The sequence below is a fragment of the Garra rufa genome, chromosome 1 (assembly GCF_049309525.1).
Source record: "Garra rufa chromosome 1, GarRuf1.0, whole genome shotgun sequence".
Lineage (NCBI taxonomy): Eukaryota > Metazoa > Chordata > Actinopteri > Cypriniformes > Cyprinidae > Garra > Garra rufa.
The window spans coordinates 50,202,486-50,229,580 of NC_133361.1; the positions used below are offsets into that span (position 1 = coordinate 50,202,486).

General features: G+C 35.6%; 1 protein-coding gene across 2 annotated transcripts in view; it reads left to right on the forward strand.

Moving 5' to 3' along the window:
- hdac5 (histone deacetylase 5) overlaps positions 1 to 27,095 on the forward strand; it is a 113,470-nt gene that overhangs the window by 65,545 nt on the left and 20,830 nt on the right. Inside the window, exons 3-12 of one of the 2 annotated variants that reach the window (XM_073842397.1) lie at positions 9,968 to 10,251; positions 10,332 to 10,476; positions 12,220 to 12,325; positions 12,597 to 12,730; positions 16,718 to 16,849; positions 19,206 to 19,318; positions 22,436 to 22,555; positions 23,187 to 23,427; positions 23,997 to 24,202; positions 24,283 to 24,567. In XM_073842397.1, coding sequence (XP_073698498.1) covers positions 9,968 to 10,251; positions 10,332 to 10,476; positions 12,220 to 12,325; positions 12,597 to 12,730; positions 16,718 to 16,849; positions 19,206 to 19,318; positions 22,436 to 22,555; positions 23,187 to 23,427; positions 23,997 to 24,202; positions 24,283 to 24,567 — 1,766 coding nt within the window. The remainder of the gene's footprint in view (positions 1 to 9,967; positions 10,252 to 10,331; positions 10,477 to 12,219; positions 12,326 to 12,596; positions 12,731 to 16,717; positions 16,850 to 19,205; positions 19,319 to 22,435; positions 22,556 to 23,186; positions 23,428 to 23,996; positions 24,203 to 24,282; positions 24,568 to 27,095) is intronic. The other variant, XM_073842404.1, reaches the window with a different exon arrangement.

Consider the following 27,095-nt stretch of genomic DNA (forward strand, 5'->3'; position numbering starts at 1 on the left):
ATTCATTTTCCTACCACTACATTAATATTAATATTTATATTTAATTCTTTCTGGGAGAAGGGTCAGGGCCAGGGTCATTCCAAAATAAAGTACAATAAAATGTATTTGTTTGTTTATGTTTATTTATTAATAATAAATAGAAAAAAATAATTGTTGTCATTATATTATTATTATTATTATTATTATTATTATTATTATTATTATTATTGGAGGTTTTACTTCATTTACTAGTTTTATAAAGCAATCAGCAATTGTTTATTGTAAAAAATTTACACTGATTATGAAGTGTAAAATAATTTTTAAAAAATGTAAAATTGGCAGAAACAGTGGGTAATTGCTGCGTTTGAATTCGGAGGCTGCGTCCTCCGGAGATCATATTTGTTGGCCGTGTACAGTACATCATTGAGGCGGTTGACTGTTGTTTCTAATGAGGTGTAAAACACTGTAATTTCTTTCTTCCTTTGCAATTTAACGGTTACCTTCTTTAACTGAGACCGTCTCAATGACGAAATGCAACCTCCGGAGGACTCAGTCTCCGAAATGAGACGCTGCAAAAATGTCAGCATCATTTCTATATAAATAAACAATGACTCTAAAGATGCCATTACATTTCTTTTAAAGTGTGTAAGTGCTGTTTTGTTGCGTAGCACCAGCTGCTTCTCAGATTCATTGATTATAATAGAAACTATTTACTTTTGACTCGTTACGCGATTCATTGTTGTTCTAGACAGGGTGTTGCAATTCCAAACAATACTGTGTGCTCTTGTCTTATTGTCAAAATCTGAACATGACTGAGCTGGGAGTTGTGATTAACAATTGCCCGACTGCTAATAAACAAACTAAAGCTAACTGCTGCATAAGAAGATCAAGTGTAGATAAACACACACACACTATCACCTTGCTCTTAACGCCAGTGACACGAAGTGAGAGGAAGCTATTTCTAGGCCTTCCTGCAGGCGATTAGCGTAATCCACGAGTACGATATAATCTGATGAAAGCTAAATCTGGCTACTCAAGCATTCTCTGGCCCTCTTCCAGACACTCCATTGATTAGTCCTGCTTGGCTTTTTATCCAAATAACATCACCAAGTTTTACTCTGTCTGTCCTCTTCTCTCTCTCGCTCACCCAGCCTCACCCATATCTTATGCAACACCTTCTTTTATTTTTAATGAGGAGGTACCTCTCTCTCTCTCTCACTCTGCTATTTTCGTCCTGTCAGGTTACAATGCTCTTACCTTGCTTTTAATGCATGGTAAGTGCCTCTGCAGATGTTTTTTTTTTTTTTTTTTTTTTTGCGTTTTTATGCCTTTCCCTCGGGACGAGATCACCATTGTGTTTGTTTATACATGCCAGGCAAGCTATTTATTTATTTATTTATTTATTTATTTATTTGTAGGGTATTTAATTGTGCATGTTCATTTTGCATTTACCTTTTGTATCACGTAACACTCAAACGTAATCTTTTTAATAATTTAATTAAAATGAAATATTTAGCAAATCTCTACTTCTGGCCTTTTAATTAATTTAGTATGTAGTGTTTTATATTTCATTTATTTAGGCAAAATAGAATATAGTTTTTAATTTGAGTCATTTAATGTTTAAGCCGTCAAAAATAAAAGTCTGCAACGCTATCGAAATAAAAGTCCCTTCTCAAAAATCAGCTAATGCTAATATTTAAAAAAAATATCAGCCGATATATTATTATCATTGTTGTTATTTGTTATTTTTTTTATAAATATATTTTCATTTACTACTAAATAATAATAATAATAATAATAATAATAAAGTTTATAATATTATATATTTATTTTTTATTTATTTATTGTGTCTGGAAGAGGGCCACAGTCATTCCAGCAAAATACCTTAATTAAAATTAATAAATGAATAAGCAATAATAATATTAATAACAATAATAAATAGTAAATTATTTACATTTATTTTTTATATTTTGTCAGTTTACTACTGCTGCTGCTACTAACAATATATTATTATTATAATAAAGTTTATTTATTTATCGTGTCTAGAAGAGGGACAGGGTCATTCCAGAAAAATAAATAAATAAATAAATAAATAAAATCAATAAATTAATAAGTTAAATAAGTTGTTGTTTTGTTGTTATATTTACATAATTTTTTAAATATTTTGTCATTTTACTAGTACTGCTGCTGCTACTTCTAATAATATCTTATAATAATAATAATAATAATAATAATAATAATATTTATTTATTATTTATTGTGGAAGAGGGCCAGGGTCATTTAAAAAAAATCAAATCAATTAATCAATAACTTAATTAATTAGTAATACAAATTATTATTTTCTTTTTTATATTTAGTCATTTTACTACTGCTGCTGCTGCTGCTGCTGCACTAATAATATATAATAATAATATTTATTTATGTATTTATTTATTTATTGTGTCTAAAAGAGGGCGATTCCAGCAAAATAATAAAATTTAAAATGAATAAATCCATAAATTAATTATTAGTAGTAGTAATATTAATAATATTATTATTATTATTATTTATTGGTGGTTTTACTTAATTTTTTTTTTTTTTTGGGAAAAATGTCAGAAAAAATAGATTATTCCTGCTTTTTTATTTCGGAGGCTGCGTTCTCCCGAGGTCATATTTGTTGGCTTGTATTTTTCAGTGTCATCTAACAGTGAAATGTAATCTTTAAAAGCATTAATAATTTAATTAAAATGAAATATTTAGCAAATCTCTAAAAGATGAATATAAAATTTTCATACTTTATTATATTGTGATGCCTAAATTTACTTGTAGCCTTAAAATAATTGATTTAGCATTAAGTGTTTTATTGTTTATTTATTTTAGGCAAAATAGTATTTTAAGGACAGTTGAAAGTAATTCTTGGCTTATTGGTATTGTCCAGAATTTTAATGTTGTGCATTCCCAGTATTTCTGTGATTTTACATTAAAAGTTCCTAAAAATCCTTAAAAGTGTTAGAAGCAAACTTTCACAGTTGTTCTCAGGAAATATTTTACTTTTTTTTTCTCTCATTCTGCATATGAATTTATGACAACAACTTGCATAGTTTTGCGTCTTAGTAACGTCTCTTTTTAAGAATGCCTACCTATTTTTACCAGAAAACAAGACAGAAATACTGATTAAATGATCTTTCACAGTACACCTCATGAAAGCTTGATTCTGTTTATATCGGTCCGCAAGTTTGTGTATGTGCGCTGCGTGTGGGCGCTGCAGTAATCAGTCGAGTCTCCACTTTGGTGAGAGCTCTCCGAGGGAAATTGCCTGGAAACCCCCTCAGTCTGCCCAGCCTCCACACTGAGGACTTCCTCGAAGAGACTCCAGTCCCAGAGTACCGCCCCTTTTTCTTTTTTTGTCCTTCATGCGTTTTTCATCTCCTCCTTTCAGCTTAAAAACAGGTCCGTGATGAGTAACTACCAATTTAGAGGCGGGTGATATATAAAATGGACGAGAAAGTTTGAAAAAGGATAGACATTAGCTGTGACGGAATACGGAATTGCCGTTTTCTTCCGTTGGACAGGAAGGAGTTGATAGGAAGGTTGTCTTTAATAGTCCCTATGCTTGCTAATTATCACCTCAAAGGAGTTTTCCGTAGGGATGTGGGAGTCTGTCACATAGATGTTGTGTTTGGACTGATTACTGATCTGTGCTGCTGCTGTGTACACACTAGACTGTGAACAAACATGTTAACAAAGCATTTAATGGCTGTAACCAAGTTTCAGTATTAATAGAGATTCATTTTACAGTCTGAGGTATGTTTCACAGTCATAGAACATGTAAGGACTGTAACCACGTTTCAGTATTAATACAGATTTATTTAAAAGTCTGAGGTGTGTTTCACAGACATATGTTCATTCACCAGGAAAATTTATTTTTTAGCTTGTTTACATGGTATTTTAAAACCATCCACTGCTCCCATACAGTCTATAACTATTCCACTCACTATATTCATAAAATATTTATTTCATATACATTTTTTGTTGTTGTTTTTACCAAATAGCATATTGACAGACATGAAACAAGTACAAGGAGACCATTAAAGTCATCTAGCCTCGCATTTCCCTAGTTATAAGAGACAATCAATTGTGAATCAGACTATAGTGTTCACGCAGTCTGTGTGCTTTTGCATGCAGCCCCTGAAGCCTTTATTGCCTTAGTTTTATTTCACAATACACTTTTTTTTTTCTTTTAAAGTCCTCATAAAATCATGGAGTTTTTTGTCTTTTAGTATGAATATGTTAACCTTAAGGTTATCTATAAGCTAGTGTTCTCTAAAACAATGACAAAATTCGCATTCAGAAAATATAAGCATTCAAAACTTACAGTCTCTAATTTCCGCCAATACGGATCAACGTGTTGATTGTGATCACCATGCACTTCAGCTTCTCATTAACCTTTCTGTCCAATCAAATGCTCTCTAGAATGTGAAGCGTCCCGCCCCCTACACTATAAATAGATGCTGAAGCTGCGGCTGAAATCGGTCACTTTTTCACAGGATTTGTATTGTCTGTATGGCACCGAGTGCACTATATAGGGGATAGGGAACAGTTCAGACAGTGTAAATATGCTTTGGGATAAATGAAGTCTGGTTCAGCATGCACACAGTTTGCTCCGGTCCAGAGACACGATAGCATGGAGCGAATCATATGAGCAAAACGTATCAGATCCATTTGAATTCTACACAGAATGCTATATTTTGTAGCAATATGGTTGAGATTTTGGATGTCATACGCTGTCAAATGCAGCTTTACCTAGCTCAACGGCTCTGGCCCAAGCTGTGATAAAAACTAAACGCTATTGGCTATTTATAAAAGGCGTTGGGACTGCTCAATATGCCCCACTTTGTCTTCCAGTTTCAGTTGAAGTTACGTCAACACAGAATAACGCTGCTTCTTTCAAAGCACTTCAGTGGACCTTTAAGTCTATCTATAAAATCTTCTTTATATTTTGTGTATTCTGCATTTTTACATTGAATTCACCCATAATCTCACTATATTTGCTTCATTGCTTCATTAGTCATTTGTTGCAGGCACTATTGAACTTCATACATGGGAAGCTCCCTGGAAGACTGACTACAAGGTGTCTAGGGATATCTATGCTAAGCTCATCTGGTCAGTAACAGGAGCGGTAGCCCTGGCGACCTCGGCTGGCCAAGCTCTGACGTCAAAGACTTGACACAGTCAATCGGCCCGAGGGCGCGAGGAAGGCTATATATATGCCCCTGACTGATAAAGGGGGAGTAATCTGATTTTCAAGTAAGCCGAACGCTTCCGCCAGGCATCCAGTGAAGAAACCGGATCATTAGCATGTTGGTAAACTTTAGCCGATGCTGGGAGGGCAAGCCGGGCGACGATAGAGGCTGAGTGACATGTGGGTTAATGTGTTCTCAGCAGTGAGGGCCCCCGCATAGTGCTATCCTACCTCACTCTTGACGTCCCTGCACACTCAAGGACACCCTGATGACTCTTTGGCGTTTGAGGAAACGAAAGTGATGTGCCACTATTTAGCATTTAGCATTAAGTAAAATTTATGTTGGGTTAAACCAAAGCAAGGATTTAAAATGTTTTACCGCTATTAGAAAAAATGTAATGTTTGGCTGCCGAATTCAAGGATTTAGTAATTATAGTATGGTGGAGAAATATAAGTATTGTAAATGATGCCCAGATGATATAGTATTTCTAGTTTGAAATATGGATGCTTTTTGTGTCTGTATTGCCCAAAATTGGATACATATTTTGTTATTTACAAAAATTATAACAAATGTGATGTCAGTGATGAAGGTAATGGATTCTGATAGATGCTAACTAGGGCTATCACAGTGCATTTATGCATTTGGCAGACACTTTTTTGCAAAACAACTTTGTTGTATTGAAGATATAAATTTTTCAAGTCCATGACTTTGGAGTTGCTAGTTTCCAGCCATGTTCTACTGTTTAGGCAAAAGGAATGCCATACCCAAATTTCTGTACATGCACCAAATTAATGTTTTTTTATTTTATTATTGATTTGGTACTTTTGACATGTATTGTTGTATTGATTTGAGAGTATTTGTTTTTGGTATTGGATCAGTAATGCACTAATGTCATTTTTTTTTATTAATTCTATTCAGCAAGGTGGCTCAAAAGTGGCAGTAAGTGATAGTTAGTGACAAAAAGATTTCTGTTTTAAGTAAATGCTGTTTTTAACTTCATGAAAAAAAAAAAAATGAAACAAGAAGAAACATGGATCCGGACAAAAATAAAAAGCCACAGGAAAAAGTGCAGTGAAAGTGAAGTTTAACTGTGACAGAAATATATTACATAATGTAATGATAGTAGTAATACCGCTACTAATAATAAAAATTATTATTATTAAAATTTTAAGGAATATTTAGCAGAAAAATTATTTAATATAATTTATTTACCCCAAATGTAAATATGCAACCCAGTATTTCTGAGAAAAAAATAATAAAGTAATAGTAAATACATTTTTTTTTTCTAAAATTTGATTTAATAAAATTTAATGAAACCATTCAAATGGAATCCATATGTAATGGAAAACACAGAATTAGGTGAAAAACATATTTCATAGGGCCTTAAAAATGTAATTTTTGTTAAACTTGTAATAAATTGCTGTTGAATTATGTACGTTTCATGATTTAGAAAAAAATGAAATGGAATTTGAGTAAAAAAAAACTAATTTGGGAAAAAATTAAACAGATTTCATAGGGCCCTATATGTTTATGTACATATTTATAATCTGCTACCCTACATACTTATCATTAAAACAATTTTAGATTACCATATAAAATAACTAAAAACATTGTTTTTAGCAGTATCATCATTTTTTGTCAGTATCGGTCTGAAACATAGCATGCAAGTCGATACAAATATTATCACAAAAATATATAATTTCTAGTCTAACACTCATTTCATTTATGTGACCCTGGACCACTAAAGGTATTTCTTTTTAAATTGAGATTTATACATCTAAACATTAAATAAATAAGCTTTCCATTGATGTATGGTTTGTTGGGATAGCACAATATTTGCCCGAGGTACAATTATTTGAGTATCTGGAATCTGAGGGTGCAAAAAAATCTGAATATTTAGAAAATCCCCTTTAAAATTTTTCAAATGAAGCTCTTAGCAATGCATATTACTAATCAAAAATTAAGTTTTGATATATTTACGGTAAGATTTTTTACAAAAATATCTTCATGGAACATGATCTTTACCTATGTGCTGAAAAATCAAGAATACAATGTATTTTTGGCTATTGCTACAAATATACCTGTGCCATGCAAATCCTCTAAACTGGTCTTGAAGTAAGTTGCAAGTTCAAACCCTTTTTGTTCCCTAGCACCATTGATATTCACTACTTTGATTCGCACTAATGTTCGGAAGCTGCTGTGACCTGGTCGCCTTTAATGGGAGCGCTCTGTTTCCCTGACTGAATGCCTTTGGAGGGAGCTTAAACTAACTTGCGCAAGAGGCTGAAAACACATCGCTATCCCCATGACAACTCATTAATGCCACCTCATTGCAGTGAAACTAAAAAGACTATTTAAGGAGGGGAAAAAAACAAGTAACACCAACAAAAGCAGGAATGATGAGTTTGTAGGGCTTTTTTAGTACATCACTTGTGCCAAAAACTTTGCCTCAGAAGCTTTGGGAAGCCCAGGTTTGTGGCTAGTGATGCTATTGGAAATGTCAGAGGTGAACAGAAAAAATGATTGGACTGTTTTTTAGAACAACCCTCAGGACATCACCTTGGTTTCCCTACTAGATTATATAACTGCATGCCCTCTTCACCAGTAGTGCCCTATCATAAGGCAGACCTTGCCTGTTACTTTTTCCTCATGACCTATAATCAAACTCTTGCTCTTTTACACCAATTTTACACTACCTTTGGCATTTTTCTATGCTGTGCTTCCTGGAAGAAACTGGTTCAGGCTCAGTTGGATGAATTCCCAACCGGCTCGTGAAAGGAAAGACAGCAGCGTCCGCTAGCTGCTAGACATTTGAGCCCACACACTTACGGTTACGGTAACATGGGCAGACACAGGGAAATGTCAGCCCAACGTTTGCAGACGCATCATGCATAAACTATATAGTATAGCGTCTCAATTGCAAATGCACTCTTGGCCTTTGCTTACGTAACTGCGTGCCCTAAACAGATTGTAAGTTTATGTGTCAACAGACTATTTTGAGTAGTAGTAGCAGACAGGTTAAGGGAACATGTTTGAACCTACGCAAAGGTGACCCATTGGAAAATAAAACTGCAACAAGTCTGTGTGTGTATATACAACAGTTTTTGAAAGAAGTGTCTTAATCTCACCAAGGCTGCATTTATTTAGTTAAAAATACAGTAAAACGGTGTAATGTTTCGACTAATATAAGAGATTAAATTGTGACCCTGGACCCTAAAAGCAAATAGCTATATCTCCAAATATTGTCCTATCCTAACAAACTATACATAAATACAAATCTTATTTATTTCAGATGATTTAAACTATAATTTATTAGTATTACATTTTTGATTACAATTTTATATTTCTGTCATTGCAAAGCTGAATTTTCAGCATCATTACTGCAGTCTTCAGTGTCACATGATCCTTCAGAAATCATTCTAATATGCTGGTTTGCTGTTAAAAAAAAAACATTTCTTATTATTATCAACGCTCCAATTAATGTTCGTAATATTTTTGTGGAAGCCGTGATACATTTATTTCATGGATGCTTTTATGAGCTCAAGGGAACAGCATTTATTTTGAATTAGTTGAAAACAGAAATATTTAAAATAGTAAAGGTATTTACAATGTTACAAAAGATATCTGTCACTTTTGATTAAAGTCTTAATTTCTTTCGAAAAATATTTCTGACCCAAAAGTATTTAATGTTGATTTTTAAAGAATTTTGTATCGTTTTGGTACTAAATTAGGTCCTGAAGTTTGTCTTTCAAAATATCTTTATCATCTTAAGTCATCTTAAAAGAATAGTTCACCCAAAAATGAAAATTCTGTCATTGATGACTCTCATGTCGTTCCAAACCTGTAAGACCTTCGTTCATCTTCAGAAGACAAATTAAGATATTTTAGATGAAATCCAAGAGCTTTCTGAACCTGCATAAACAACAACGCAATGTTACATGCCCAGAAAGATAGTAAGGACATTGTTAAAATAGTCCATGTGACATTAGTGGTACAACCTTTATATTATTAAGCTTCGAGAAAACTTTTTGTACACAAAGAAAACAAAAATAGCAACTTCTTGCCTTGTAGCTTCATAAAATTATGGTTCAACCACTAATGTCACATGGACTATTTTAATGATGTCCTTACTTCCTTTCTGGGTCTTGCTGTCTATGCAGGTTCAAAAAGCATTCAGGTTTAATCAAACATATCTTAATTTGTGTTCTGAAGATGAACGATGGTCTTACAGGTTTGGAACGACATGAGGGTGAGTAATTAATGACTGAATTTTCATTTTTGGATGAACTAACCCTTTAACTCTGGCCTTGCATGTATTTTAAGTTACTATAAAGGCACTCTTTTCTACTGTTTGTTACTTGTTACTTCTACTGTTTGTTACTTATGTAGAAAGCGTTGTTTTGTTAAGAAATGTATTTGTTGGCAAACGATCCTTATTCCATTTGTGGTGCATAAATTACACGTTCAACCTTTAAAGTGATAATTCACCCAAATATGAATGTTCTGTCATTAATTATTCACCCTCATGTCCTTCCAAACCTGTAAGACTTTCGTATGTCTTGGGAGTACAAATTGATGTATTTTTGATGAAATGCAAGAGCTTTCTGACCCTGCATAGACAGCAACACAACAGTGGTACAACCGTAGTGTTGTGAAGCTACGAGAATACATTTTGCGTGCATAGAAAACAAAAATTACAACTCTTCCATGTCAGTCCCCGCCGTGTGTCTTCACCTCTCTAATGAACTATCTCTCTGTCTCTCAAGCAGTGGATGTGAAGACCTTGCTACCCTCTGGGATGCAGAGCCCGGTGGGAGGTGGAGGAGATCAGGGCGGAGGCAGCGGCGGGCCGGTGGACCTGCGTACAGACCCACGTCTGGGCCCGCTGAGCACGGTGGACCCGTCGCTGAGGGAGAAACAGCTACAGCACGAGCTGCTCTTGCTCAAACAGCAACAAGAGCTCCAGAAACAGCTGCTGTTCGCCGAGTTCCAGAAGCAGCACGAGGTTTTGACGCGCCAACATGAAGTGCAGCTGCAGGAACATCTTAAGGTTGGACCCTTTCTCTGTCCTCTCTGTACACATCATCTCCTTGAACTTTGATTCGTGACCTCTGAACTCTTTCTGAATAGCAACAGCAGGAGATCCTTGCTGCAAAGCGTCAGCAGGAGCTGGAACAGAAGAGGAAGTTGGAACAGCAGCGTCACGAAGAGATGGAGAAGCAGAGACTGGAGCAACAGCTCATCATGCTGCGGAACAAAGAGAAGGGCAAAGAGAGTACGTATCTTTCCATTAATACGTCCATTATGTGCACTACAATACATCTACAGTGAACTGTGTCACCGCTCGTGGCTAATTTTCAGAATGCGAAGAGTTTAAATGTACTGTTCACCTTTTAGTTCGATGAATAAACACCTTGCTGAGCAGTACGTAGCTAATGTTTATTGTTGTTTTGCTGCTATAATTACACACTGTCATGGATATCCCTTGAAGTACTTTAGGCACAGCATGCACAAATTGCTCTATTATTTCTCATCTTTGGTTGTTTACGCCTAAAAACGACACAATGCAGTACTAGGCTTTATTGTGCCACAAAATTAACATATTGGATCATTTCCAAAACCTAGTAAGCTGCGTGCTGCCTACATAGTATCCCATAGTAACCTCATAAGTGCACACATAGCACTCACATGACTCATATTAATAGCAATAGAGTTTGATGTTAGCATTTTAATAAGCTAACAATCTGTTTGTAAGATAGAAAGAACACAAATGTGAAATGCTGTTGTGAAATGATTTGCACAAAAGTAGCACAGAAAACGGTTTTCAACATTGATGTCATGTAATAGCTGCAGAACATTTAGCTTTGATATCAAAAGAATTAATTACATTTTTAAATATATTTAAATAGAAAACTGTTATTTTAAATGTAATAATATTGCACCTTTTCCTGTATTTTTGATCAGAATTTAGCTTTGATATCAAAGGAATAAATTCAATTTAAAAAAAAAATGTTTAAATAGAAAACTGTTATTTTAAATTGTAACGTTATATCACAATATTACAGTTTTACTGTATTTTTGATCAAAATTTAGCTTTGATATCAAAGGAATAAATTAGAATTTAAAATGTATTTAAGTAGAAAACTGTTATTTTAAACTGTAATAATGTTTCACAATATTTCTGTTTTTACTGTACTTTTAATCAAAATTTTGATAAAATGCATTTTAAAACATTCAAATGAACTGTTTTGAAATTGTAATATTTCACAATATTTATTTTTGCTGTGTTTTTTTATCAGACTGGAATAAAATTTAGCTTTTATATCAAAGGAATAAATGAAAATTAAAATATATTTAAATGGAAGTCTGTATTTTAAATTGTAATAATATTTCACCGATATTACTGTTTTTATTGTATTTGTTTTATCAAAATGTAGCTTTGATATCAAAGTAATGAGTTACATTTTAAAATCTATTTAAATGGAAATTCTATGGTTATTCTAACTGTAATAATATTTCACAGTATTACTGTTTAAAATATATTTAAATAGAAATCAGTTATTTTAAATTGTAATAATATTTTACATTATTAATGTTTTTACTGTATTTTTAAACAAAATATAGCTTTGATATTTCACAATATTCCAGTTTTTACTGTATTTTTGATCAAAAATGTGTTGATTTACAATTTACATTTTAAAAAATATTTAAATTAAAAAAAAAACTGGCAATACTATTTCACAATATTATCATTTTTACTGTGTTTTTGATCATAATTTAGCTTTGATATCAAAGGAATAAATTCCATTTTAAAATATATTTAAATAAAAAACTGTTCTTTTTAATAATAATAAATACACACATACATAAACATACACACACACACACACACACACACACACACACACACACACACACATGTATGAATTAATTATTTATATATAATTGTTATTTTAAATGTCAAAATATTGTCTCCTGCACTCAAACATGACTTAATGTCCTTTGACTCTGTTCTCAGGTGCTATCGCCAGTACTGAGGTCAAACTGAAGCTGCAGGAGTTCCTGTTGAGCAAAAAGGAACCCGGCCCCATTGGACTCAACCATTCCTTCCCCCAGAAGTGCTGGTGAGAGAAACCTTGCTAGTCCATATCACTCAGCCTTACTCAAAGTGCTCTTGTTTTAACAGCTGTTTTTAAATGTAGTTAATACATCGCCGACAGGTTTAACGTGCACTATTTTTCTGCAAGTACGATGTTAAAATGAGTTAGCTCATAACCTGAGCATATTGATATTAGATCATGCCACATTTTACTAGAAGTTTATGGCTCTCATTTGTAACTCGTTTGAGTTGTGATGGATGAGTTTTTGTAATGAACTGCATTTGTGTTTTTGTAGGGGCGCTCACCACGCGTCCCTGGAGCAGAGCTCCCCTCCGCAGAGCAACACCCCAGGCACGCCGCCCTCCTACAAACTCCCTCCTCTGTTAGGGTCTTATGAGGGCAAGGATGACTTCCCTCTCCGTAAGACTGGTGAGTAGACTTCTTACAGACTTGCACTGCAACAATGTAGCTTCTTACTTCAGCTGATGACGTCAGCCATTCCTCTGGCCGTCGTCTCTTTTTAAGAGCCCTCGTATTTCCTCCAGAAAAATGCATATCTAGTTATTTTTGTTAACTTAACAAATCGTTTAAATGAGTAATAGCTAAGTGATTTTGACGCTGCATGACCGTTACTGGGTTGAATAAGCCAATGCATGAGTGTTTGCATGCAAGCGTTATACGGTTATTTTCTTTCTGTGCATGAATGACGCTGTTCTGAAGTCACCAGCGGTTTTGTGTGAAGTTTGAGCTGTTTAACAGTGCAGAGGTGTCACAGGAGATGCAAGGGTGTGTGTGTGTAGGGATGAAGTGAGGAGTCTGCAGGTGTGAGTCATAATGAGTCATCAGTACAGCGGACCTACACACAAACACACACCTTAGAGCACTCTTATTTTAATAGCAATGAGATGCTAGTATAGTTTTCATTAATAATCATGCAGCTTTTTTTGTTTTCATTTTAGTTACAATTTTAGCAATATATATAATGCCATTCAAAAGTTTGGGAAAAGTAGGATTTTTAATGTTTTTTTTTAAAGAAGGCTTTTCTGCTTAATACAGAATATACAGAAAAAAAAACAGTAATATTGTGAAATATTATTACAATTGAAAATAACAGTTTTCTATTTTAATATACTTTAAAATCTAATTTATTCCTGTGATGCAAAGCTGAATTTTCAGCATCATTACTCAGTGTCACGTGATCCTTCGGAAATCATTGTAATATGCTGATTTATTATCAATGTTGGAAACAGTTGTGCTGCTTTTTTTTTTTTTTTGGAACTTCTGATTTTTGTTTTTAGGATTATTTGATGAATTAAACATTAAAAACAACAGCATTCATTTAAAATATAAATCTTTCTAACAATATACACTACCGTTCAAAAAACTTTCTTTATTTGTTTCTAAAAAATTATTACTTTTATGTAGTAAGGACGTGTTAAATTAAAAAAACGTTTTTTTCTGTATTGTTGATCAAATAAATGCAACTTATGACGAGCGTAAGAGAATTCTTCAAATAACATGAAAAATCTTACCGATCCCAAACATTTGAACAGCAGTATGTAGTTTTTGAATAGTAAGATTTTTTTATATTTAGTTAAGAAGTCTTTTCTGCTCATCAAGGCTGTTTTTATTTGGTTAAAAAAGTAATATTGTGAAATATTATTGCAGTTTTCTATTTTCTATTGTAATATACTTTAAAATGTAATTTATTACTGTGTCGCAAAGCTGAATTTTCAGCATCTTTAATCCAGTCTTCAGTATCACATGATCCTTCAGAAATCATTCTAAAATATTATTTATTATCAATATTGGAAACAGTTGGGCTGCTTAATATTTAAATAAAACGTTAAAAAGAACAGCCTTCATTTAAAATAGAAATCTTTTGTAACAATAAATACTACCATTCAAATTTTGGAGTCATTTTTTGCTTTCTTTCATTCTTTTATTCAGCAAGGATGTGTTAAATTGATTAGAAAAGTGATAGCTAAGACTTATATTGTTAGAAAAGATTTATATTTTAAATAATTTCTTTTTAACTTTTTCTTCATTAAAGAATTCTGAAAGAAGTATCACAGGTTCCAAAAAAATATTAAGTTTCCAACACTGATAATAAATCAGGATATGAGAATGATTTCTTAAGGATCACATGACACTGAAGACTGGAGTAATGATGCTGAAAATTCAGCTTTGCATCACAGGAATAAATTACATTTTCAAATATATTAAAATAGAAAACCACTATTTTAAATTGCAATACTATTTCACAATATTATATATTTTTTCTATATTTTTCATCAAATAAATGCAGCCTTGATGAGCAGAAAAGACTACTTTAAAAAACATTAAAAATCACACTGATCGCAAACTTTTGAACAGCAGTGTATATAACAATTTTTCTTTTGGTACATTAAGTTAAACTTACTTACTTTTTTTCTTTTCAGATAATGTTTGTTTTGTTTTAAATGGTTTTCATTTTTAGTTAACTATAGTGGCTTATATAGTACTTTTGCTGTATAGAGACAAAATTATTTTTCTACAAAAATAATATTTATTATTCCCTACCTAGCAATTTAAAGGGATAGTTCACCCAAAAATGAAAATTAATTTGTTAATTACTCACCCTCATGTTGTTCCAAAGCCGTAAGACCTTCGTTCTTCTTCTTAACTCAAATTAAGAAAATTTTGATAAAATCCAAGAGCTTTCTGACCCTGCGTAGACAGCAACGCAACTGACACGTTCAAGGCCCAGAAAGGTATCAAGGACATCAATAAATTTGTCCATGTAATGTAATTCTACAAAGCTACAATATATATTTTTTCGTGCATAGAAAACAAAAATAACGACTTTATTCAACAATTCTTCTCCTGCAAGTAACCATCTTCCACCGTTATGGTGGTAGGACCCTTGCTGTCTATGGAGCGTCAGAAAGTCCTCAGATTTCATCATAAATATTTTAATTTGTGTTCTGAAGGTCTTACAGGTTTGAAACAACAAGAGGGTAATTAATGACAGCAATTTTCATTTTTGGTTAAACAGTCTCTAACTCTCAAACAGCCTGTTGAAATTATTAGATTTGAAGCGAAACACAATTTCGCCTGTTGATGAGAGATTCAAATAGCGATAGCCATCTCAAACATTGTCTCAAATCATGTTTGACATGTTTTCAACTACATTCGTGAGGATTTTTTTTCAAAGCACTGCTGGTCATCTGCTGTTCACTCTCACAGCCGCCAGCCATACTCCAAAACTCCCACACAGATTCAGTGAGTTTGTTCCTGCAAACACACACACACACTGCTATCTTTTAAACTGTCACACCCACACTGCTTTATAAAGCTCTCTATAATAGAGCTGACACACATATACCATCCAAAGGATAGGAGGACACTCTCTCTCACACACACACACACACACTGGTTTACATGTTTTATGGGGACATTCCATAGGCGTAATGGTTTTTATACTGTACAAACCGTATTTTCTATGGCCCTACACCTACCCTACACCTAAACCTAGCCCTCACAGGAGATTGTGCACACTTTTACTTCCTCAAAAAAACTCATTGTGCATGATTTATAAGCCTGTTTCCTCATGGGGACCTGAGAAATGTCCCCACAAGGTCAAAATCTACTGGTATTCCTATCCTTGTGGGGACATTTGGTCCCCACAACGTGATGAATACCAGGTACACACACACACACACACACACACACACACGCCCTCTAGCTTGGACTTCAGCACACTGATAAAGTAATCGCAGACGGGTCTGTTAGCGTGGGCGAAGCGCTTACTCTATATTACCACTGTTATGGCAACACCGCAGCAGTCTCCTTACATAACGTGCCCTCGGTTTGTGTGTGTCTTTCCATCCTGTCCCCTCCCCCTCGTCTCACACTTTTATTTGAAATCTAATTAAATCCATACTAAAGTCACTGATAGCATTAGAGGCTAAAGTCCTTTCTGCTCTATATGGCCAGTGTGGCTGTGACGCACAAACGGGCCCAGAAAAACACACAGGGCTCGGTCAAGCCGCTTTACACACGGCGGGTTTGGATAATTGCCCCAATTTTGTTCTTTTCCCTTTTTACTTCAATTAGTTTAATTTGGCCCGTCATCTCCGGAATCAACAAGAGATAAAATCGGCGTGCTGTAAATTTAACTTTTATCTTTAGCTCGTAGAAAAAGAGAGACAGGAAGAGATGGGCGGTTGCTGTCCATGGTCCTGATGCACAAGAGCGACAGATGCAAACCCTCATTAGTGGTGCTTATTAAGTGAAACATCACTATTCTAATTGCTCATACTTAGGGTTGAGGATTGTGAACAAGCCCCTGAGCGTAAGTCGTGCAACTTACACCATACAAGTGCTTTTACTTACCTAACTGATTGAATTTGTTTCTTTCTTTCTTCTCTTCAGCCTCCGAGCCCAATCTGAAGGTACGTTCACGGTTAAAACAGAAGGTGGCTGAGAGGAGGAGCAGCCCACTGCTTAGACGGAAAGATGGTACTGTGATCAGCACCTTCAAGAAAAGAGCGATTGAGATCTCAGGTAAACCATATGTGAGAATGCAGTTTGTTTGCATAAGCTTATGAGTAATGGAAAAGGAAGGCTTTAAAACAGGTTTGAACCAAGAAATAAATTTTCTGGCTTGTTTTTTAATTAGAAAGTATACATTTTGCATAGATGAATGTAAAAATAATTATTATACTGCTGTTGAGAAGTTTGGAATCAGTACGATTTTTAATGAGTTTTTAAAGAAGACTTTAATGCTCATCAAGGCTGTTTATTTGAAAATACAGAAAAAGCAGTAATATTGTGAAATACTATTGCAATTTAAAATAGTGGTTTTCTGTTTAATATATTTGAATATACTTTTAATATACTTTAAAATAGATTTTATTCCTGTCAAGTCAAGTCAAGTCAAGTCAAGTCACCTTTATTTATATAGCGCTTTTAACAATACGGATTGTGTCAAAGCACTGCACAGTATTTAAACAGCACAATAGTGTGTAAGTAACGCATTATTGTAAACAATCAATTAGAAATCCGGAAATCACAATAGTATATGATATCGCTGGAAAGTGTCCCCAACTAAGCAAGCCAGAGGCGACAGCGGCAAGGAACCAAAACTCCACAGGTGACAGGAATGGAGAAAAAACCTTGGGAGAAACCAGGCTCATTCCTGTGATGCACAGCTGAATTTTTAGCATCATTACTTCAGTGTCACACGATCCTTAAAGGTTGTATCAGCGATTTCTAGCCTAAAACATAAAGTGTCAATTTCAGCTGACCTTTCATCACGATCCGCTCGCTGCTTGCCCCATAAATTGTCTGTGAAAAAACCGCGTCTCTCTGGTCAGCCTAGGGTCCGAGATATGCCAAAAAAACAATCGGCACTACCAACCTTTCCACAGATAAACAAACAGTGTTCCAACCAATCAGCGTCAGGGGTTTGGTGTTGTGGACTTTCCTACTGGTGCAGGGATGTGAGGGAGGCGGAGCGAAAGTCCACAACACCAAACCCCTGACGCTGATTGGTTGGAACACTGTTTGTTTATCTGTGGAAAGGTTGGTAGTGCCGATTGTTTTTTTGGCATATCTCGGACCCTAGGCTGACCAGAGAGACGCGTTTTTTTCACAGACAATTTATGGGGCAGGCAGCGAGCGGATCGTGATGAAAGGTCAGCTGAAATTGACACTTTATGTTTCAGGCTAGAAATCGCTGATACAACCTTTAAGAAATCATTCTAATATGCTATACATTTTAATACGATTTATTATCAGTGTTGGAAACAGTTGTGCTGCTTATTTTTTTTATTTTTTGGAACCTGTGATATTTTTTTTTCAGGTTTCTTTGATTAATAAAAAGTTCAAAAGAACAGCGTTTATTCAAAATCAAAATCATTTGTAACAGTATACACTACCATTCAAAAGTTTGTGGTCAATACATTTTTATTCTTTCTTTTTTTTTGAAAGAAATGTATATTTTTATTTAGCAAGGATGTGTTAAATTGATAAAAAGTGATAGTAAAGACTTATATTGTTAGAAAAGTTTTATTTGTAGTTTTTATTTATAAAATTTGTATTTTTTTTACTTTTTATTCATCAAAAAAACCTAAAGAAAACTATCACAGCTTCCAAAAAATATTTTCAACATTAATAATAAATCGGCATATTAGAATGGTTGAATGAGAACACTGAAGACTGGATTAATGATGCTGAAAATTCAGCTTTGCATAACAGAAATAAATCTTAAAGAATATTAAAATAGAAAAGTTATTTTTTTAATTGCAGCAATTTTTCATGATTACTTTTTATTTTGTATTTTTGATCAAATAAATGGAACATTGATGAGCATAAGAGATTTTCCAAAAAAAAAAAACAAAAAAAAAATGTTTTATCAAACTTTTTATGTTCATATTTTATGATAGGGGCCCCTAAATATCTTTAAAATACTACATGAAAAATATTTTCTTTCTACTACTACACTATAATAATGTGCATTATTGCCAAATTCTGTAAATTTGCCATTATTGTTCAAACTTTAACTTATTTATCTTTGTTTCAACTAAAAATAAAAATGTATTATTAAATTCAGTAAAATAAAAACAAAACATACAGTTTATATGTAATCCTGAGGTTATATTAGCGCCTGGGTTGTGTTAAAATAGGCCTGTAAAAAAAAAAACTCTGCCATCAGATGTGTGAAGATTTGCAAACAGAAATAATGAACACGTAGGTATTGTGTGATTTCTGTGCTGTTAATCTAAATGCAGCATGGAGGAAGGGAGCAGTTTAACATCCTGCTGATACATTAAAACGGGTTCAATCAATCACAAAATATTGTGAAATCATCAGCTATATTTTCTAACGATGCAGCTAAAATCTAATGTGTGTGTTTCAGTGTCCTCTATGTGCAGCAGTGCTCCTGGCTCGGGTCCCAGTTCTCCGAACAGCTCTAACTGTGCCATTGCCGAGAATGGCTCCAGCGGATCCGTCCCAAACATCCACGCTGAGGTGAGAGACTTACCCCCTACACCTTCGCCTCTCTTCTGCTCTCGCACTCCCCTCAGTTCTCAATAGGTTAGGCATGAAAAAAGACACAATAAATTGGCTTCACCTAGATAATGACACTGTTTCTATGGAAACAATCTATCTTACAGAGCCTTGTGATGGCCTGGGATAACACTGGTATGCTAATCCCCCCCCCCCCCCCCCCCAAAAAAAAAAACACGTTATGAGAGTCAGCCTTGCAACTGAATTGTATCTGTAGGCTCAAGAATGGCCGCAGCTGCTCTGGATGGACAGCCGGAAGCTGCCTGGGGTCAAGCCTGCATGCTAAGCAGCTAGCCTTGAGGATCACCTTAACCTTGAGAGCCAGAGACAGTGAAATCGTATGTGCTCATGCCACAAAGGGCTTGAAGCTATAGGAGAGGAATGCTGAATTTGAATGAGCCAGTTTGTGTTTAGTTTTGGATGACCAGCATATTAAATTCAGAACAAAACACTTTATTTTAAGCAGATATTACAATTTGCAACATGGGGATGGGTAATATACCAATAGTATTGAAGTTATTTTTGTCACTTTATAGGCCTTGAACAGTTAAATACACGCTCTTGTATGTGTCAAAATGCCCGTCTTTGCAAATGTCCTCTTAAACATAGTAATGTAGGTGTTAAGTGAAAGCAAACAGCTGAGAAAGACAACACATGTGTAACTGCATATTGGATTCGGGCAGCTCTTAAAGTGATAGCAGTCTAATATTACTGCTGTCTGTCATGTTAATAAAACAACAAAAGAAAGAAAATCTCTCACTACTCTTGACTAAATCACTTTTATAACTTTAATAAGAAATATATATTTAATTTACACGGTGAAGATTATGCAGTGTTTTTATACATTTGATTACTTTATACATGTGTATGAAGCATTTCTTATAGATTTGTTCTTCTGTAGTTTTTTTGTCCTATTGCTTGTGATTAGTTTCTTATTTTCATTTAATTGCTGACTGTTTACTTGCCTTCATGGAGCTTGAGGGTTTTTTTTTGAGCTAGTATTAGTTTTTCTTTTTTTGTTTTTTTTTTTGAGTCAATGTCAATGGCACTAATGACAAGAATTATGTTTTTTGATATCATAAAGACCTTATTTAAAGCAAAAATAACTGTATCATGATATAAATCGTTACCGTAAAATAAAATTACTTGTGATTATAAGATGTGATTTTGGTCATATTTTTGGTCATTTTTGGACACACCCCTCCCCCATTACAGCATTTACATGTTGTTTATGATTTTGTAATTTATGCATTTATGATAAATAATTTGGTATATTACAGTGCACAAATGTCAGACTTATGTTTTATTAGTTGTTAATAGTTTCTTTTGAGAAAGGCAAAATAAACTAAAATATTTTAAGTTATTACATGTATTTTGTAATGTATTTATTTTACAACTTTCTAACAATATTTTAACAATGATAATAATATGTATGTTTTAATTTTTAAATTTTAAATAAATGCCTTAACCATACAATTACTTAGTAATTGATGTGCAATTTTGGTCATACCATTCTTTTTGTATTTGTGTCTAAATATTTGGTATTTTTGCTAGTGGTACATAATGTTTTAAGTCTTGACTATGACCTCTTAAAGGCCTAGTTCACCCAAAAATGAAAATGGTGTCATTAATTACTCACCCTCATGTCGTTCCAAACTTGTAAGACCTTCGTTTGTCTTCAGAACACAAATTAAGATATTTTTGATTAAATCCGAGAGCTTTTTTGACCCTGCATAGAAAGCAACACGACTGACACGTTCAAGGCCCTGAAAGATAGTATGGACATCGCTAAAACAGTCAATGTGACATTAATGTTTCAACTGGTGTCAAAGACTGACACAGAAGAGAAGAAATTGTTGAATAAAGTCGGTATTTTTGTTCTTTTTGCACACAAAAAGTATTCTCGTAGCTTCGTAAAATTACAGTTGAACCACTGATGCCACATGGACTATTTCTGGGCCTTGAACATGTCAGTTGCAGTCTATGCATGGTCAGAAAGCTCTCAGATGCAATCAAAAATAGCTTAAATTTGTGTTTCGAAGATGAAAAGAATTTCTTATGGGTTTGGAACAAAATGAGGTTGAGTAATTAATTACACAATTTTCATTTTTGAGTGAACTATTCCTTCAAGGATAGAAAACAGTTGATTATTGCTAGTGGATGTGATGGAGAATGAAGTGTGCTGGAGTTTGTCAAAGAGCAAAGAAATAAAGTTTGTCGCTATCATCAATCGGAGGAAGGAAAAAAAACCTTCAAATAGGTGCCAGCGAAGATGACTTAAGAATCACTTCATTAGCTCAGTCCGGCATGCAAAGGCTGCATACCACTCCCCCAAAAAAGTCTTAGATTGCTATTCCAGAGCCTCTATAGCCTAGCAGTACAATCTTGAGAGAAGTGATGGGTAAATGTGAGGGAGAAGAGAATGCTGACATCATCTGTGCTGCAGGTAGGGCGCTGTGCCACGGAATGTCCGCTTTGTCTTTTTCTTCCTCGTCTTTTCTTAGTGTAACCTTTGAGTCAGAGCGGGAATGACGTAGATTGTACGAACAACTTCTAATGAAAGGCTTAAATTGGGTCTTCGGGGATGAATAAACGTTGCCTTGTAAAGCAGATCCATTCGTTTTTTGTTCTTTGGCTTTGGAAATGGCTGCGCTCCAAGTATAGGGTCAGATGATGGGATTACCAGCGCTCAGAAACACCTCTGTATTTCTCACATAGCTCTTTTGGGTTATTTATTTTTACTTAGAGTCAATGCAAAACTCATTTTAATTACAAATGCTTAGCTCATTTCTTTAACGTGACGACTGAGACCGTTGTCTTCTTCAAGTGGCGCTCATCCAATCCCAAATACAGACAATCCATTCCCACGTGCTGCTTTCCCCGTCACAAATACAATTTAGTGAGGATTTCCAAAGAAGAATGCTTTGAAGTGATCAAGTCGAGTTGAAACTCCTTGTCTGGGATGCCTTCCTGAGATAAAATGGATTCTGTGTGCTGTTTGAAGTGTACATCCTGAAATATAGGTCTGTTGTTCGTCCTGTGGGATTCATGTCTTTCTCTCCTTTTCTGTTTCGGCAGCAGTTGCGTTCTCTGCATCAGTCTTTGACTGGAGATGGGACGCCGAGTCCCCTTAGCCTCTACACCTCTCCATCTCTGCCCAACATCTCTCTCGGACTGCCTGCCAACGCGCACATCACGGTGAGTGTCCTCAACTAAAGCCTGGTGGCTTCGTGATAGTGATTCAGAGTTAGCAAGTGGTGTAGGCTGAACCCTAATGGGCTTGCTAGATCATTAGGATGCTCTCACACTACAGCTTTTGGTCTGAACTCAAGAGTTTGATGGAAGTGAAAGTGTTTTTCAGAAGATGCACACTATTGCTTCAAACCTAGTCTGGTCTTGGTTACAGTTCATGTGAAGTGCACTACAGTTGAAAATTGGTTTGAATGCTATGTGTCTTAAATTGCAGAAGTGAACCACTATTGATGATTATAATTTCCATCTTTGCACATTCCTGGTCACACTTATAGTATAAAGCAGGGTTTACTCCAGAGTTAATATAGGATAGTTCACCCCATGATTTACTCACTCTCAAGCCGCACTAGCTGTATATGACTTTCTTCTTTCCGACAAATACAATCGGACCAAGCATATTGCAATTTCGGACACAAAATGTGAAAGGATGGAATTAAACTGATTCTGGTTCGGAGCAAGCAACCATACCTAGTGTGAAAACAGCCTTGTAGGCTTTGGTACCTCAGTTGCACCTTCAGGCAGCATAGAGTTCCCAAATCGGAAGAGTAAGTTCTCATTCTCTACTCATCTACTCTAGGCTCCTCAGAAACTCAGTGCCCAGCAGGAAGCAGAGCGGCAGACAATCCAGAGTTTGCGTCAAGGTGGGGCACTGACAGGGAAGTTCATCAGCACATCGTCCCTGCCGACGTGCCTTTCCACCGGGGCACCCATTGACGCCGAGCCCCCTTCCGCCTCTAACAGCCACAGTAGCCATTCCTCGCTGCTCCAGCATGTCCTACTGCTGGAGCAGGCTCGTCAACAGAGCGCACTTCTCGCAGGTACACATAAATTCATAGGATACAGTCAAGTTACCCTGAATGCACTGCAAAAAGCTATAAATGTGTTGTATAATGTGTCAGTGCCTTAGGCTAGAAACATATTTTGCGCAAGTATGCAGATACAAATGCTTGGCTAATGCATAAGAATTACGTGCCCTCACTGAACATAGCATGCACTTGAGTTGCTCTGACTGTAACAAGTCTCAGAACTCAAGGGTTATTAATTACTCACCCTCATGTCATTCCAAACCCGTAAGACCTTCGTTCTTCTTCTGAACACAAATTAAGATATTTTTGATTAAATCTGAATGTTTTTTGAACCTGCATAGACAGCAATGCAACTGACATGTTCAAGGCCCAGAAAGGTTGTAAGGACATAGTTAAAATAGTCCATGTGACGTGGTTCAACCTTAATGTTATGAAGCTATGAACCATTCTTTTGCTTCAACATGAGTTACCAGTAGTTGACCTGAAAGAGAAAACTGACCATAGAAAGAGATAATTTATTAAAAACAGTAAACGTTATCAGTTTGCTGTGTAGGCATAACAGCTTGATCTTTATCCCACAGTTCCCATGTATGGGCAGTCTCCACTGGTAACGGGCGAGCGGGTGTCCAACAGCATGCGTACAGTAAATAAGTTGCCTCGGCACCGGCCGCTGAGTCGTACACAGTCAGCGCCTCTGCCGCAAACGCCACAGGCCCTGCAGCACCTCGTAATGCAACAGCAGCACCAGCACTTCCTGGAGAAACAGAAACACTACCAGCTAAATAAGGTATGGGCTGCTACCATGAGGTATTTGCTGCTGTTTGAGTGGTTTAGTAAAGATTGCTAACAAGCTCCGCCTCTTTTTAGATCCTCTCCAAAGGGGCGGAGCTTCCCAGGCAGCCTCCCACGCACCCCGAGGAGACGGAGGAGGAGCTTACGGAAACCGCAGAGATGCAGGACGAGCGAGGGGAGGGGCTTGATCACGTCAGGGAGGGGCTACAGAAAGAGAGCTCCGGTGAGACCACACCCCCTTCTGAACGCCTGGTTCCACTGAAAGGAGAAAGCACAGAAAGTGACCTGGAGGAAGAAGATGATGAAGATGAAGCCATTGAACTGAGGGAATGTGACGAAGAGGGCACCCCCTATGGCCAGGTGAGAAATTACAACTTGTGGCTGTTAAATACTGAAGGTTTTGGTCATTTTTGTGCCATTAGTGTCAAATGGAATTGCAAAAAAATACTATTTCTAGAACTTTTTCTGACTATTTTGTAAGTTTCCTGAACTTTTGTTTGACAAACTGCTAGTCTCACTCCAAAGTTACATTAGTGTTCCTACAAGGAGCGTAAAGTGCTTGATCTGAAGGGGTTCGTGAATCTATTAGGGAATTGAATGGTTCAAATCATATCGCAAATCGTTGAATGATTCCAATCAAATGATTCTCGATACGCAGTTTGAAGTCCCGATCTAAATCAAATTCAGATCGCAACTTCAGAGCATGAATCACGTATCATTTGATTAAAGGTTAGGACTTCGGAGGGCATATCGCGAATCATTAGATTTATATCGGAACAGGTTTGTAAATCTTTTAGTGAATTGAATGGTTCAAATCAAATGATTTGTGATATGCGATTTCAAGTCCCAATCTGAATCAATTTCAGATTGCGACTTCAAAGCGTGGATCGCAAATCATTTGATTTAGATCGGAACTTCGGAGTGGGTTTGCAAATCTTTTGCTTTATATCGGAGATTTGGAGCACAGATTGGGGATGCATTTGTTTCAGATTAGGATTTTGGAGTGATTTTGCCAGTCTTTTTCTGATTTAGATTTTTTTTTAAACAGTACATAACATCAAACCATTAAAACGGTACAGTTATAAAAAAGAAAAAGTATAGGTTTACACAAATACAAATCCCTTAAGGAAATTAACAGAGGTTTTACTTAAATTAAATTGTAGAATACTTTGTAATATTTTATTAGTAATACTTCACATGTGCTTCACTTGGAATGGAAGACATTGTTTGATAAGTGAGGTCTCTGGTTGAAGTCCTTGAAAAAAAAAAGTAGTGCTTTTTGTACGAACCTGTTAAACCACTCCTTGTTACTGACCATCTAAAATTGCAGTTTCCTTTGTTTACCATTCTAATAGCATCTTGTTAAGACAGCTTTCTATATTTATCCCTTTCTCCTTTATCGTCTTTGCCCATCCCAGTTCTTTTTTGCATAACATGCAAAGCTATCAACCCTATTCAGAAACATTCCTCGCCTTTAGCAAATTTCAGTCATAAAAAATCAGCGTAGTAACTGCATGAGTCACCGTGCAAAACCTGTGCACGTAACATACCCAAACGTCATTTATTACGAAACAAGATGGGGTTTTTTGTATCTTAAATGCATTAGTTTATATTTATTGAATTAGAAGCAGCTGCGTGGATTTGACTTTTAAGATCCATCTCAACGTCTTTCCGATGCCTCTGTCACTGCACTTTTTTTTTGAGAGCTTAAGTGCGTAGGCAAGTTCCTGATGAGTGTTGGGACGCACATGCGGGGGCTTGGTGACTGGAGATCGAGGGTATCCCTCTCAACCAGAGCGTTTGCAGCTTTTTCGCCCCCTGAAAAGGAGGGATTAAAGAGGAAGATTGCTCTCTTCTCTTCCTCCCACCAGTGACTCACTACTGGAGGCAGGAGGAGGGGAGCGGATGATAAGAGGGGAAGAGATGGATAAATAATTGCTAGATAGGACGACGCAATGATATTGACTTGGGAACGATGGTGGGGGTTCCTCCGAGAGCTAAGGTTTGTCTAGTTGGCGCTGCTTGCTTAGTGGTTTAGCCTTGAGGTATTACTATTGCTCATAGTTTGGGATAGTTTGAACTCTTATGAAACCCAAATTATTCAACTTTAGTGTGAAACTCTAGCATATAGGAAGCAGAGGTAAGCTTTTGTGACTTGAGACGGTAAGCTGCCACATAGCAAAACTTTAAAAACACTTCTTCTCGCACATTATGCAAAAACTCCTGTTATAATCACTAAAGCTACAAAATTAATATTTTAGCTGGAAGTTGCAATCGTGTGCTCAACACACAGCACCAGCGTTTTCAGCGCTGACTAATCTAACCGCCTCTAATTGGCCAATGCATTCCTAAGTTCAACAGAAACACATTTGATTGGTTAAAAGGCTCAAACAGTGTGTAAAAGTAATCTGATGCAGTATGAGCGAATCAATGTAATTTCAGCAAATTGACACTTTTTATTAATTTGCAGCTGTAATATATTGTTTAATTATGCAGGGGCATTTTTTGCCCCTTTATCTTGAGTGTATGAGGCATTTTTGTTCATTTTGGTGGCATTTTTGCCACAAGCCTTTGTTAATTTATGACCCTGCTTCTTAGCATTATGGACCCAATAGTAGCCAGAAAGTGTAAAATCAGTTATTGTCAAAGAGCTGCATTTAAGCAGATTTATCTTGCAAAAAAGTACCATGGTTTAACCATCCGATACAAGTACTGTACTATAGTACTTTTTAAAGAGGTTGATCTTTTTAAAACATTACTGAGTTAGTCTTATCAAAAGTTCTGTGGTATTACCATGGTTATACTGTTTGTTTGTTTAAACATTACTCTCATAGTAATACCATGATGTTCTTCACAGTACTGTTTAATTACCATAGTATCAGTTTAAC